This window comes from Lutzomyia longipalpis, chromosome 3 (genome assembly GCF_024334085.1).
Source record: "Lutzomyia longipalpis isolate SR_M1_2022 chromosome 3, ASM2433408v1".
NCBI lineage: Eukaryota > Metazoa > Arthropoda > Insecta > Diptera > Psychodidae > Lutzomyia > Lutzomyia longipalpis.
The window spans coordinates 22,397,647-22,413,185 of NC_074709.1; the positions used below are offsets into that span (position 1 = coordinate 22,397,647).

The 15,539-nt window shown below is 37.5% G+C and overlaps 4 protein-coding genes across 4 annotated transcripts; 2 read left to right on the forward strand and 2 right to left on the reverse strand.

The window, feature by feature from the left end:
* Window positions 1-7,110: 7,110 nt before the first annotated feature.
* On the forward strand, window positions 7,111-9,270 carry LOC129792727 (chymotrypsin-like elastase family member 2A). The gene is made up of 4 exons (XM_055832065.1): window positions 7,111-7,323; window positions 7,744-8,382; window positions 8,449-8,666; window positions 8,733-9,270. Exons 1-4 carry the CDS (start codon window positions 7,273-7,275, stop codon window positions 9,178-9,180), a joined length of 1,356 nt encoding a protein of 451 aa, XP_055688040.1. The 5' UTR covers window positions 7,111-7,272; the 3' UTR covers window positions 9,181-9,270.
* Window positions 9,271-10,208: 938 nt separating this feature from the next.
* LOC129792726 (protein odr-4 homolog) lies at window positions 10,209-12,019 on the reverse strand. The gene is made up of 3 exons (XM_055832064.1): window positions 11,803-12,019; window positions 10,662-11,730; window positions 10,209-10,599 (listed from the first exon to the last, which is right to left on the reverse strand). The coding sequence occupies exons 1-3, from the start codon at window positions 11,899-11,901 to the stop codon at window positions 10,349-10,351; spliced, it is 1,419 nt and encodes a 472-aa protein (XP_055688039.1). The 5' UTR covers window positions 11,902-12,019; the 3' UTR covers window positions 10,209-10,348.
* Window positions 12,020-12,050: 31 nt separating this feature from the next.
* Window positions 12,051-13,799, forward strand: LOC129792725 (DNA primase large subunit). Its single transcript, XM_055832063.1, has one exon. The coding sequence runs from the start codon at window positions 12,105-12,107 to the stop codon at window positions 13,671-13,673; it is 1,569 nt and encodes a 522-aa protein (XP_055688038.1). The 5' UTR covers window positions 12,051-12,104; the 3' UTR covers window positions 13,674-13,799.
* Window positions 13,785-15,523, reverse strand: LOC129792729 (stomatin-like protein 2, mitochondrial). Its single transcript, XM_055832066.1, has 3 exons — window positions 15,139-15,523; window positions 14,964-15,065; window positions 13,785-14,873 (listed from the first exon to the last, which is right to left on the reverse strand). The coding sequence occupies exons 1-3, from the start codon at window positions 15,190-15,192 to the stop codon at window positions 13,893-13,895; spliced, it is 1,137 nt and encodes a 378-aa protein (XP_055688041.1). The 5' UTR covers window positions 15,193-15,523; the 3' UTR covers window positions 13,785-13,892.
* Between the last annotated feature and the right edge of the window lie 16 nt (window positions 15,524-15,539).

Below are 15,539 nucleotides of genomic sequence, written 5' to 3' on the forward strand. Positions count from 1 at the left end.
GCTTCTTCTATTGATCGTCTTCTACTGATACTACTGATCTTTCACGATCAATTAGTACCTCTTGCAATTACAAAATATGTATTATTGGTGGTATTTCCCCGAATTTACGGATTTTCTCTTTTTTAGGAATTGCGCGAAGATGTCCAACAACCTTGTCAAGGTCGTGCGATATTATGAGTCAGTTCGAGAGAAATTGATTAGCAAGTTGGTCATTTTTGTAATTTTAAATTTAGATCTCGTGAGTTTTTTTTTTCTTAATTTTCCTAACTAAAAATTATTAAAATGAAACAGCTGAAAAATTCTTGGTGGCATTGTGCACCTATAGATATTTATTTTAGGTTGCACCGGATAAGCACAGGTTTTTTTTGTTTACTTAAGCCACGAATTGTATCCAGAAGGGGAGGTAATAATTGAAAAACAAAATTAACGGGTTATATATTTTCTACAACATAATTACTAAATATAGCTATAGGGAAAAGTGGGGTAAATTGAGTAAATTTGGTAAACATCATCAACTATTTTTTTTTCTAATTATTAGTCGCTTTAAATGTCCTCTCTTTTTCCATAACCCTTTGAGACTTGAAGAAGATTTTAAATTAATTTGAAACGTCGGCAAAAACGAAGAAAATTTAACTAGTATTCTTGAATTCTTAAATTATAATTCAAAAATAGATTATATTGATAAAAGGACATTTTATTGGCCTATTCGAAATATTTTGTCAATCACAAGCTTTCCACACCTAAAACTGATTCAACTCCCATTTGCGGTACTTAGCTATTAGAACATACCTTTATAGCAATTTGTGTGCATCAATAGTTTTTGTTTAGAAACAATTTCCACAAAAGAAAAATTAAATTTCAGTTTATGCTTAACCATTCATTGTCATAAAAAAATTATTTTAGGAATATTTCATGGAAATTTTTCTTAGATCATGCGGTGAATGACGGTTAATGACTCAATCAATATCGATCAATATAATGATTACTTTCCGCATAGAGGTTATTTAAAGAAAAATGTTCTCAAGTGGGTAACTCCACAGCTGCTGTGCAAAGAAAGTTCCTTTTCATCTGTGGTGGCTATTTTTAAATTAATGAGTTGTATGCATTTCTTAAAACAATTAGAAGAGAATTTCCTTTTGCTGTTGAATCTTGCTTCAAATAACACAACATAATGGTGAATAATGGGCCGTTTTTATATGAAACATGATTAAATATGCACGTCTTGGCTCAATATTGACGATGTGATTTATTGTATAGTGAAAAATGACCTAATTTTCTCGTCATCGACACGATTTATTTGATAGTTTCAAGAGGTGCACTTTGTGCGCACATCTCTGATGGAACATCACCTCACATTCCGCAATCAGCGTTCCCCAATGTTATAGTTGGTAGTATAGTGGCATTTTAGAACTTACCATATAGTGATACGAAACAATTCATCTGTTTTTCCTAAGCTGCAGTGCGGGTTGCACAATTCGTATATGTATGAGAAAAAAAAATGCAACTGTCGTGTCACGCTGTCGTGACGTCTTAAATGGATTTAAATATCCCACCACAGGGCAATTTTAATTAAATTTATGTGGATTCTAACAAATATAAATATATGAAATTACCATACGTGATGATTTATGTCATTGTCCGTAATTCTTGCTCATTTTGCTCTTCTTTGCTAAATTCCTTTCTGACATTCCACCTGCATAACTTAATTGAATGGTATTGAAATTCGTGGGATCACACAAAACACCTTTTAAACTGTATTATAGGTTTCGCGGTTCCTCACGCGAGGGGAAAAAAGTCATCACTCATTTTCACCTACTTTGAGGATTAAAATGTGCATAAATTGCGTTCAATTGTTGTTTCAAATACTCTCCATATTGCCAAGCCCTAAATTCAGGGGGCTCTAAAATATCTTGCAAAACATCTCCCGGCAAATTTTTCAATCATCTTATTTGCTCTTTTGAAATAAAACACAAGAAAAGGTATCTCTCGAAATTTTGCCGTGAAAATTAGTGCGAAAATCTTATACAATTTTTATATGGCACCCATTTGAGCAAAAAGTGGTAACATTTGACTTAATTGTCTAGACATGAAGTGTGTGTTATAGTGGCAGTGAAGATGTCTAGATAACTCACCGAAGCTCTATGAGTGAAATCCTCCAAATCTAAGTCATTAATCACTGAGAGTTTTTTCTCAATCTACCACTCCCCGCCTTATAGAAAATTAAGCTAAGGTTGGTAGCTTAAAGTCCACATGGAAAAATCGTTAGAACTCACAAGAGATTTTGTCAATATTGAGAGTACAATTTGTGCCTCAAGTCAAGCACGCACTACAAAAAATAAATAAATAACTTCGACGCCAAAACACTTGGAGCCACAATTGATGCCTAAATAAATTTCCTTATTCAGATATTCTAATTAGGCAGGTAATTAAAGCTCCTACTGAAGATTTTTTTTGCCATTTTTTTTTGTAGAGATTTTAGTCTAAATTAATGGACATGAAAGGCACAGAGATTGAAAATACAATTGACGAGTATAAACCCCTCGTTTGTGTAGAACCGCACTAATGTGTGATGCTTAAAATGAGAGTGAGAGTTTGAACAATTTCACTTAAAGCCCAATAGAAAATCTGCATATAAATGGCGAAGAAAGACGTGAAATTTCAATTGTTCTTCAGGATTTTTTTGAGGTCAGCAGGAAAATACCTTTCTCGTGTAATTACAAATAATTTCCGGGGTATTTAATGAAAATGAAAAAAAAAAACTGTTAGACAGATGAACATAATAAAATCAAACACAGAGAAGATCGACCCGTCACTTTTAATTATCGGGTTCCTCGCTTGTTTTTGTTTAAGTCTTTCGTCCAGGAACATTGCGATGATTGACCCATGTCGGGATGAATTTATCAAAATGTTTGTTTTTTTTAATAAATTGGATGGACTGAAATTAGAGTTGTGATCACCATAGATAATAATTCAAAAGAAGAAGTTTTATTTCAAAGACTTTTTTGGTCTGTTTAATATATTTGAGTGGGTGGAGTCTAGATGAATGGTTCATTTGTACAGCATAAATTGCACAGTTTTTAACATAAATTGTGGCTCTTCAAAAGTCAATATGTACATTGGAGCCTGAAAATAAATAAATAATATTTGTTCTAGAAAATCGTTCAAAGTAGAATACAGAAGCTATTTTATATGATTTATCTAGAATGTTTAAATTGGGCAGACATTACCAACTCTGAGCTGTTTTACTTTGAATGGAGGGAATCTAAAAATAAAATGAAAATGCCGGGAAGAGTGGCCAAAAAGTCAGTGTGCCAGACCTCCGCGACTCCAGGTGATCTTCGATACGCTCTATTAAAATTTTCCGCATTGTGTGTAACATTAAAGAGATATTAGCACGATGTGAGCTCCCACAAAAGACCCCACGAAGCCGCCAATTTAACACTGTTGAGATTGATGAGGTTTTTGCTTAACAAAAAGATGGTTAAAAATGATGAATATTATCTCTCTGCAAAACATCTGTATGGAACTTTTTTATGCTATCTCGCTCTTTTTTAGTGCAAGCTTAACAAAAAAGCAATGTGTTTCAATCTCCTTTTTTTATTTAACTTGCCCCTTCATTGCACGATTTGTACATAGTGATCATGCTTCAATGAGAATAAATTATTATCTATAAAGTACACATCCGTGTCTAGCCGATTCCCTCATTGGGATGAGATCACTTTTGTTGAGTGAAGTGGCTATTTTTGCTCGCGGAATGAGTTCGTCTGTGGGAATGGTCTACTTTAGTGGAGAGTTATGACCAGGTGGCAATTGCGAGCCACGGAACAAATCGACATTGTTGTGATTGACAAGGAATTGTCCATCAAATCCCGGATTCATAGACCCATCGCGCACATACTCATTCTGGGGATTTTCCCAAATTTTATCGTCACACCTAATTCTTGTTTCTATGCACAAATTTTATGTTTTTCTTTCGCAAGATTACTGCTTCGTTTTTTTTTGGGTTGAAAAAAAATTCAGTTATACAGGTGAGTTTGTTGACCTTCCCAACATCGCCCCCACCTTTATTTATGTAAAGGAAAACCATAGAATCAATGAAAATGACATTTATGGGAGAAAAATAATATTATACACTTCAATTTCCCTCAAATGCCAGATTGTTTAAATTATCACTTTATATCGAGCAACAATTGCATAATTGTAAAGAAAAATTCTCGCAAAGTCTTACAATCATCATACTCACATGGGTTGGCAAGGCAGCAGATAGATCCAACAAAAGGTGGAAGAATACGAATTTATTATTAAAACTCTGAACAGTTTGGGTGGCTCAGAGAAGCTCAATTTTATTGTGAATTATTTTAATTGCCAATTAAAACATTAACTATCCACCACACAAATCCCAAAGATCATCACTTTGTCTACAAAACAAACCACTGTGTGTGGCACACAATTGAACGCCTAAACAGCAGAAAACTGGATGAAAACGATGAGATTCATTAACATTGGAATTAAGAGGTGAATTTATTCAAAAACTATTGTCTTGCACGCGCGCTCAATGCAAATACCCGGTGCCATTCACAAAAACTTTTAATTCGTCCTTTGGGCAGAGGAAGAGAGTGGCACACCACACCGGAGACGTCCAAAAAGTAACTACTCAACCTGTCGTGAGAAATAAGCAATGAGATGGAAAAAAATTCACAGTCGTCATCGAATTAAACCTTTGCCTAGATTTGAGAATGAATTTAAATGTTTTTTTTTTTCGTCGTATGCAGGGGCAAATAATTTATGGATTCCATATAAGTTAAGCTGATTTAGAGGAGCAACAGGTCATTTAATTGTTTAAAAATTTGTCATCGATTTTCTAATATTTTTTATGCTCATTAGAAATGATTAAGGGATGGCCAATAAATAGTTAAAAGAAATTCTGCAAAATTATCTAAGTTTTGGGAATTCATATATATTTTTTTTATTTTTTTATGTTAACCCTTTCGCGTCCATGTGAAACATGAAAATATGAGCTCATTTTATCAAGATATTTATTGTCTAGTTTCCTTTGACCTCTTGTGCGTGAATTTGATGCATTTGTAACTTAGAAAAATAATTAAATTCATAAATAATTGGAAAAATAACATGTTTCAACGTTTGGGTCGGCGTATGACCCAAAAAACGCGAAAGGGTTAAATATTAATATAAATTGTTTAATTTTCTTTCATAAAAATAATATAATAGGTATTGATATGCTTGATAAAAAGCAACCTTAAGATCATTTACCATACTTCAATGTCTCCGTGGATTGAGTTGTTTCTCTGTGCAAAACAATGCAGATATTTAGCACCTCTGCATGTTCAATGAGGAGCCCCTTCACAGTTTCGCATTCTCAAAAATTTGTTCCAGTGCATTCGATGCTAATCACGTTTTCTTCCTCACGTCGCCAACCACACTGAATGAGAGATCAAACAGAAGTCAATGCTTCTACTTGTACGTAGGAATATATTTAATGTTTTATTTTTTTAAATATGGTATGCCATTGAGGAGGTAAAATGTTGTCACGTGGATGAGTAAGAAAAAAATTAAGACGTACTCCTGGAAGGCAAATGGACACATGGTATTTTTGTTTAATTAATCATCTGCAAAAATCTCTTGGTGCCACACTTAGCTCCACCCTTTTGTTCCACGAATCCTTCTACATTGAGACACTCTCGTTAGCATATAATCTCAATTTCTTGTGCCCTCTGTGTGACACTTCAACCTTGCACTCTTCTTTTACGGGAAGGAGGCTTCTTGCCATTCACATTGTTGGAAATAATATACGTAAGTAGATGCCTAAAAGTTCGCGCCAAAAACAATCACGTTCTGAGGTCACAAATAATTGTTTTGGCAAAAGTTTGCAAATTGTATTGCAATTGTTGATGAAAATAATTATTTGCTCACGAGGGACAATAAAAAGCCGTCCATCGATTCGGTCAATTGGGTCGCGGGACGCAAGGTTGTATACAGCACTATACTCATAATGGAGGAATATTAAGATTTGTGGGTCGTATTCCCAGCACAAATGAAATGCTCCACGATCAAATCACGATTGCCACAATGAAGATCAATCTGGACGATAGCTAAGAGATCAAATAAAGCTCTTCACGCCCGGTCAAACACTTAGCGGTCGAAAAAAAGTCATGGGAAGTGCTCCGCAGCGTCGTCAAGGTAATACCAAAGAGCTGGAAAGATCATAAATTGTATAGAAAAGGGTTATGGGGTGTAGCATATAGTTCAATATAAATGTAATTGAGATGTATAATCATCTAATTAATGATTTTCTCAGAAAGAAAAATTTTAATTTAATAAAAAAAAAGTTTAATTAATTCAAAACATTCAAAAGAAAGTCCAGAGTTGGATTGAGAGAAGCATTCAAAGTTTTACTTAATTAATATTATTTATTCCTCTATCTTAAGGGAAACGTGGCTCTATTTGAACCTTTAGGACCTTTTTTTAATCCACTATTAATTAAAATTAATAAGACTTCGAAATGTAGAAAGTTCAATAATTATGTCATTAAATTGGCTTTGAAATTGTACAAAATTCAAGAATATTGATTTTCACAATTTTTATTTATTACCATTTTTCTTCAACTCTAAATGATGGACCTTTAGAGGTCAGAATAGGGCCTCATTTCCCTATACGAAATATATGAAAATTCTTAAACCGAAAAGAATGAATAGAGCCAAGAAAGTTAAAAATTAGCTAGCAAGCGAACGACTCCAAAATGGCTGGACCGATCTTATGACAGTTATGACAAAATTGCCTCACAAAATCAGGAGAAAATAAAAGATCCAAAAATTAAAATTAATCTTTACTATCCTAAATATACCTAAAATGAATTGTGGAAACTTCGCTTTGTACCATAGAAATGTTGTCTGATATTTACCCCCATGGAAAAATTCCTCCCATTTCATCTCTGATCATCAAAATACGTTGACATTCAAAATGATTAGAAATACGAAAAAAAATATGCGATTATTACAACAAAAATATCCAGCAATGCTTGTGACTTTTCTCTTTTAAAAGGAATTCCCCAGCTTTGCCCATTGGAAATGTAATATAATGATAATTTCATGCGTTGGCTGTGCTATGAGATGAAAAAGCTCAACTGATAACATTCATTTTGCGATCACTTCTTAGTCAATCCGGACGGATATTTTTGCGTTCTACACTCAGGAAGAGTTGGAGAAAGTTTACATTCTCACTTTGTGATTAAAACAAAATTTTATTAGAAAAAAAATGAAATTAGTGCCATTCTTTGCTATAGTTTGTCTTTTATTAATTACGCAGGTAAGTAAACATTTTTTTCTTGTTGAAAAAATGAGATCAAATTAAAATGAAATTGGTGCACAGACTGCATCTTTTTCTACGCATTTAATATTATTTTTCATATTTGAAGAGAAATAAACATTATACTCCGCGTGATAACCTTTTGCACTAAATATTTATGTGATCTCTCAACTGTGGGGAATAATATTAAAATTCTTGAACTTGTTCTGGAATTTATTCACTGAATTTTCACATTATGCAAGCTTTTTCTATGCACGTGAAGAGATCATTTTTCTTCAGACTATATATATAATAGTTGCAATGAGAATTTGAGGAAGTTGCTTATTTTGCAACTTTGAGAAAAAAAAAAGTGATCTTGATCTTGAATATTGAGAAAATCTCTCGAGAAAATTGCTAAGTACATATGGATGTTTTTCGCAGTTACCGCAGCATAAAGCATCTTCGTCAAGTAGCGTGGAGTACGGAGAGTGGAGTCGATGGAGCAACTGCGATGAGACTTGCCATCAGACAAAGGTGAGAACGTGCCTGAGTGGCACGTGCCAGAGGGATCGTTTGATGAAGCAGCGAAAGTGCCCCGGATGTGGTACAAAGTTGCACATTGTGCAGAAACTCCTTTCTTTCCTTGGCTTTGGTGGGGATTCAGAGGAGATTGATTACGATGCGGATGATACAGATGAGTACTGGAGCTCACCTGAACCCGTACCCACCCCAAGGGAAATGCCTGAAATTGATGTCAGTGATTTGGGATTTAATTCCTTATTCAGTGATTTCTTTAATGTCGGCTGGGACAATCCATTTTCCATGAAACCCATTAATCCTCCAAGTTGGGATCAAGAGCGGGACATAGAGAGGGATTCACATGAAGAAGATGATGTTGAGGAAGTCCCCGTTGTTAGTACTGGAACAAATGATGATGTGGACATTTACAATGAGGAATCTCCCTGTGGTGTAACGAGTAGTGAACGATCTCAAGGAATGATGGCTAAAATTATTGGTGGAAGAAGTGCAAAGAGAGGCCGATGGCCATGGCAAGTGGCTCTCTACAATCCCGACCACGAAGTAAGAATAAAAAATTCAACGAACTGTGTTCTTTTGCTAAATTATTCGCGGTGATTTTTATTGCAGAAATTCTTCTGTGGTGGCACACTCATTGGTAAATCTTGGGTTATTACGGCAGCTCACTGCTTGTTGTCTGACTTTGGGGATAGTTATGTTATATTTGTGGGATTGCACGATACAGATGATCCTCTGATGCCTTCATCCAATATTCACATTGTCGAACAAAGTGTGATCCATCCGCGATATGATTCAGAATCTAATGATAATGATATTGCCCTCTTGAAGTAAGAACTTTTATTAATTTTTAGTTTTGAGAACTTTTTTTAAAAAAAAAATTTTAAAAAATCCAGACTACAGGATGAAGTTAAATTGAATGCAGACGTTGGACTTGCTTGCCTACCGGACTACCTTCAAGCTTCTCCAGATCGCAGTGAAGTGTGCAAAATTCTTGGCTGGGGCGGTGGTACGTACCGAACAGCCCTACAGGAAGCCGATATGAACATTCAGTCAATGCGATCATGCAGGAAGCACTACTATGGCACAGGACAAGTAATCACAAATCACATGATTTGCGCTTCATCGAAGAATTACATGAGTGACACATGTGGCGGTGATTCCGGTGGACCCCTCCTCTGTCGCAATCTCAAATCTTCATCGCGCCCATGGACTCTCTTTGGCATCACGAGCTTCGGCGATGACTGCAGAGTTAGCGAGAGTCCCGGTGTTTACACGCGTGTTTCATCTTACAGAAAATGGATTGACTCAATTATCGCATGCGGTGGCTCTTGTGATGCTTAAACACTACATATCACATTTTTCTTAACCATTAATTTTGTTCTGAGAAAATGATAAGAAAGAGATTATTAAATTGATTATAGTATTGAATGACTCATTTGACCTTTTGTTCTAGATCCTCAAATAAATTGCATCTGTAGGATTTTGAAAATAATTCAATCAACTGATTTTTCTGTGAATTTAATTTCATTTATTGACATTCATGCCCTGAGTATGTATAATGCAATTAATGTTGTACATAATTACTCTATGAAACTACAACACTATACTATACACACACATTTTTTACATTTATTTTTTAATATAAGATTTTCCAAAAATCCTTAATTTCTCTTTTTTCATATAAAAAAATTCTTGAATATCCAAAATTCACTCGCAAACGTAAAATATCGTCTTAAGAGAGCTATTCTCAGTAAATTTTGTTGTTGCAAGTGATTGAGGCCTAAATCGGCTTTGAACACGACTTTCTCGTAAAAATATTATTACATGAATCTCATTTAAATATATATAGTTAATATTCTAAGAGGAACATTTCTGTGCGAAAACTTTTAATTTTTATTTATTTTTTTTCCCATTTTGGATTTGAACCATTTTTATCTCATTTTATTTTGCTCAAACACTCCTTTGCAAATCCTTAAAAGAATGAAAAAATGCTTGCTAAAATAAATTAAGTTTAGAGTTAACTTAAGATTAATTGTTATAAATTTTCTTTTCAAGCAGACAGGATATATTGCCTTAAATATTCTATGTGTTGTAAGCTTATTGCGGCTTCTGTTCTTCTTAGGAGTTTTTTTTGTAATCATTTCCGAGTTTTCTCAGATGATTCTGCAGGAAAATTGTAAGTTCGTGTAGTAATTTTCTATTCTTAATTCCTTTCACGCAAGTTTTTAAACTTAATTGTAATTACAACACGGGCAAGCTTGAGAAAAAATGAACTTAAATCTTCTTCCATCATCACACAGAAGCATTATCTAATACTTTTTCCATAAAAACAAAAGGATCAGCAACATAAATAAAAAAAATCCAAGCCATTGAACTTCAGTGGCCTTTAATTGTTAAATCTCTTATAATTCAGTGAAAAAATAATAATAAATAGCAATATTAATGCAACACATCATTGGAATTATTTGAAGACTTCAGGATTTAAAGAGAGAAAATAATATTTTAATGATTAGGGCGTATCCTCTTGGTTCTTATGCATCTCTCTCCATTGACGACCAAGCTCTTCATCGTGTCTTGCAAGGACTTCATCAAGATCTGCTGGGTCGTACCAGACAAACATTATGTACATGGAAATGGCCAGCATAATTGTGGAAAAAAAGCAAACAATGTACATATTTCTATATGCCCTCCTTTCTTCCTCCGCGTACTGGCGAGATAAATCTTCAGAATTTCTTGAGATTGAATCATCTTGTTGCTCTTCTGTTAAAAGAAAAAAAAGAAAAGGTTAAAGAAAAAGTAAAATTGGTTAGAATTAAACTCACCCTCAGGAGTCTCAACCCAAATGATGTCTGTTGGCTCGAGATCAATATCCATTAGTTTCTTAACATTCTCACGCACACTATCATCGTCCTCTCCTTCGAAAATGTAATCTGAGAACCTGACCCCGGTGGGCTGAACTGTGAAGAAAACCCTCAGTGGAGTGTCACTGTTGAGATCAATGATGTCACTCATTTTGTATTTACAATCCGCCATCATTTCGATGTAGAGCTGAATACGGGCAGCAGCAGTTCGGATAACATCCCTCCGGAGGTACCTTTCCACATCACTCAATTTCGTTTTGCTCGGCACGGAAATGGTGCAACATAATTTTCCCGTGAGATGAATTTTCCCGTCTGGCACTTGGGCATCTGCTGCGCACCGGGCTAAATCGTTTTGTGTTCTCAGAAGAAGCAGCATCTTATCGGATGTCTCCTCCGTGCCGGACTCATCTGAATCGCTGCTGAACAGCATATCAACAAGATCATCCTCTTGTACTTTAGCAATAGTATCAGCTCCGTACTCTGTTGCACGCAAAATGTAAGCATCCTCGAGTTGCTGGACGAGATCCTTCAAGATCTTCCTAAGATTCCCATCAATGTTGTAAAAATCCCCAATCTTCTCCATCTCAAAGTTGTGATCAATGCAGAATTTCGGCTCCACCGCACGCCATGTGAGAGCCTCAGTGGCAAATTCAATATCAACATTTTTCTTCGTGTGAATCTGTTGGCAGACACATGCTTTTCCGGATGTGTAGCTGAGTACCAGGAAATTCTTCTCATCCCCCTCAATGGCCAATAAAAGGGAATTCTCTCGAAATTGCCCCTGAATCTGTTTGACAATCTGCAGCAATATCTTCCGATGCCCCCCATTCTCCAGCACATTCTCCGGACTGACCACAAATAGCCCCATAACTGTAAATGATCCCGGAAGCATGCGATTCAGCGTGATAGCCTGCAGGACCATTTCTTCACTGTCAACATCAGCAATTGATTCAGGATGGGTCTTTGCCCTTCTCTTTAGAGGCAATGGAGCCATGTGGACAATGATACCATCCAATCCTACGGATGTTTCCTGCAAAAAATGGGAAAACATGATTTTACGGTGAACAACCCCAAACCCCACGTCATCTCTTTTGCCACTTACTGCCATTCCCAGGAGGTATCCCACGCGAAATTTACCTTCCGCCGCTAGACTCTCCAAGTAGTCTTTATGGACCTTTTCAGCACGAATTTTTGGTGCCATTCTTTTGATTTTTTTCAGGAAAATTTACAAAAACAACGTGAACTGAGAGGGAGAAAAAAATCTTTGTGACTTTCACTTTTCTTCCGTTGGCGCTGTAGTCAATACGAAGTGAAAGTTGCTGCTGAGAAAACGCGGGAAATGCTCATCATAACCTCAAAATTATATTTTGATTTTCTGTTTGAGTTCATTGTGAAAAATAAATAATGGATTTCACCAAGAAGCGCCCCCGCGCTGCGGAAATTCGTGCTGAAGTGGAAAATCTAGAGCAGCTCTACTTCACCAATATAGCCATGTACCGCCTTCCACCCATGTCAGAGATTTCAATTCAGGAATTTGAAGAAATGGTGATTGATCGTCTACGACTTCTGCGAATCCTTGAGCTAAGTTCCCTCAAAGAGTTCAAACCATACAGTCAGGAGTGGAGGAATTTTATTCTAGTAGAACTCAATGTTGCCGGGCTCAAGGGGTACGCTCGCCTAATTCAGGGTGGAACAGGACAAAAAGAAAACGTCCTCCAGGCACGTCGAAGGGACTACATATCGCACTTTCTCCTGCGCCTAGCGTACTGTCGCTCTCGGGATTTGCACAAATGGTTCCTAGCACGTGAGACTGAGCTGTTTCGTTTGAAATTTATGCATCTCAGTCCTAGTGGGGTAGCGGAATTCCTTCGAGTGCATGACTTGCAATACCTTGAGTTGACTGCGGAGGAGAAGGACTACTTCAAAGCTGGCATTGCTGCTTGCACCTTTGGTGGAACTGTTGCATCCGTTGAAAGTGGAAAATACTTCAAAGTTCCATTCACCAGTGTGTCTGATCTCGTTAACTCGGGACGCAGCTACCTCCATCGAGGGATTGCCATTGTCAGTGCCTCCGATATCATTTCCATTGTGTCGACGGATTTCAAGAAAGTCATCGAGGATGGCCTGATTGCCCTGTCAAAGATCATATCGGAAGTTGACAATGACGAAAGGGTGTACAACATAATTCGCAATCTTCATAAATCCTATATTGGACGGGATTATGCGACTGGCACAGCTGGGAGTGTTTCACTTCACCAAATTGATGATCTCTCCAAGAAATCCTTCCCATTGTGTATGAGAGTTATGCACGAGAACCTCCGTGCGACGCACACAATGAAGCACGATGGACGACTACAGTATGGGCTCTTCCTGAAAGCCATTGGGATGTCACTGGAGGACGCTTTGCGCTTCTGGGAGGAGGAATTCACAAAGATTATCACCCCAGAGGCCTTCCAGAAGAACTATCGCTACAACATACGCTACAATTATGGCAAAGAGGGTAGTCGGAGGAATTTCACAGCATACAGTTGTCGCAAAATCATCGATACCCTCCCGATTGCACCACAAGTCCATGGATGCCCCTTCAGGAATCTCAAAGAGGGACGCTTGCGGGATAAACTTCAATCGTACGGTGTGTCACGCTCGCACGCCGATGAGATTGCTGGAATAGCTCGAACGGGGAACTTCCAGGAGGCCTGTAAGCGCTACTTTGAAATCTCCCACGATGTTCAACTTCCACTGAGCTTCAGTCATCCCAATAAGTACTTCGAGGAGAGTCAGGAAGTTATTAGAAGTCGCAAAGGACCAAAAGGTAAGCCAGTGCAGAAGATTAAGACGGAAGCAGAGAGACTCCTTGCGGATGATGAGAAACTCTGGGAAGATCCAGCTAATGAGCCACAGGAAAAACTCCCAGATCCACTCCAGACGCAAGAACCATCTCAGATGACTATGGACTGGGATGAAGCATTTTAGCGCAACTTTCTGATGCAAACACCAATTTTCCCGGAGCAATTTGTGAAGAACTTTGGAAGAATTTGTAAATCACAGCTATTGTAATTGAACTAACACACATAAATTGCTAACTTCTTGAAGCTAAAATCCCCCTTTTAATTTTTATATAGAAAATGCATTTCATTTATATTTACACTATTGATTGAATCTTAAGTTAAGGAGCACGACTTAGAGTCAAATTTACTTGGCCAGATTCTGCGGTGACTTCCTCGGGTCCGTATCTGTGTCTCCGGGAAGGCTGTCAGCTCGTAAATCATCGGATTTTCCGGGGAAATCATCGTATTTCATGCCATTCTTGGTGATATTCCTTGTAACATCATTCCCATTTGCACTAGTCTGGATTGTTTGGTAGATGGTCATTGCCTGTGCCACGAGGGATGACACATCACCGACATTCTGGGGCAGAATTAGGGTGTTATTTTGACGTGCGAGATTTTGGAAAGCACCCACGTATTGTTCAGCAATAGCCAGGGAAGCTGCACTCTTGCCATCTTTGGCCATGAGGGATTTCGCCACCATTTGAAGGCCACGAGCTCGTGCATCAGCAATGGCCAGTAGAGCAGCTGCCTCTCCGTTTGCTTTATTAATCGTTTCCATGCGTTCAGCCTCGGAGGCGAGAATACGTGATTGCCTCTTACCCTCTGCCACATTGATGTCAGCCTCCCGAACACCCTCAGACTCCAGGATAGCGGCTCTTTTCCTTCGCTCCGCCTCCACTTGCATCTGCATGGCTTCGTGCACTCGCGATGGAAGTTTTATGTCTCTAATCTCATACCTGAGGCATGTTATACCCCAAGCAGCGGCTGCCTTATTGATGGCATCCACAATGCTCACATTGAGGGATTCTCGTTCACGGAACACCTTATCCAGGGACATCTTACCCAATTCGGAACGCATTGTTGTTTGTGCTAGTTGTGTAATGGCAAATTCCGGATCTTCCACACCGTAGGAAGCATAGTAGGGATCCAGAATTCGGAGGTACAGCACCCCATCTATGCTGAGAGTGACATTGTCGGAAGTAATAGCGCTCTGCTTTGGGACATCAATTGCAATTTCCTTGAGACTCTGCACATACTTGACACGATCCACAATCGGAAGAAGAACATTGAGCCCTGGTTCCAGGATTCGATGAAACTTCCCCATCCTTTCAACGACCCATGCCTAAACGGGAAAAAAACAGGGAAAATTCCCATTAAAAGTGTGAGGTTATGACGCGTGGAAGTCACTCGGAGAATCCCGGCGGAAACTCACCTCCTGCTGTGGCACAAACATGATGACTGTGTTGATTGGAGTGGATGACTTCCGGCGCAATTGGGTGGTGAACAAGTAATTTCTCTGATTCTGCAGAGTAGACTATAAAACAAGTTGTAGAAAAAAATTGTTATGAATTTGCTTGGAAAAGTGGGAAATTCTTTCAAAGATTTACCTTTAGGGCGCACAAATTGGTGCCCGAGAGACGCATTGTTGCCTGACGATACATTATCACTCAAATAAAAAGTTCAGCAGGTCTGAGAATTTCCCAAGGGCTGAAAAACTTTGGAAAAACTTTTATATTTCACTCTCAAACTCCACCACTGAACTGACCTGACAAACACACAAGAAGATGATAAGCAGAATGAAATTGCGGTACTTGAGATTCTTGTGCGCGTTTCGCGGTTGTTTGCTTAAAATCTTGACAGCTAAGTTGAAGAATTAAATTATTTATTTCTTTTAATGTATAAAAACTTCTATTAGTTTTAAAATAATATGATGAAATATGACCAAAAAGAGGTAAATCAAGCAATTTTCATAGATTTTGTGTAATCAAAACCGAAAAATTTAAAGGGA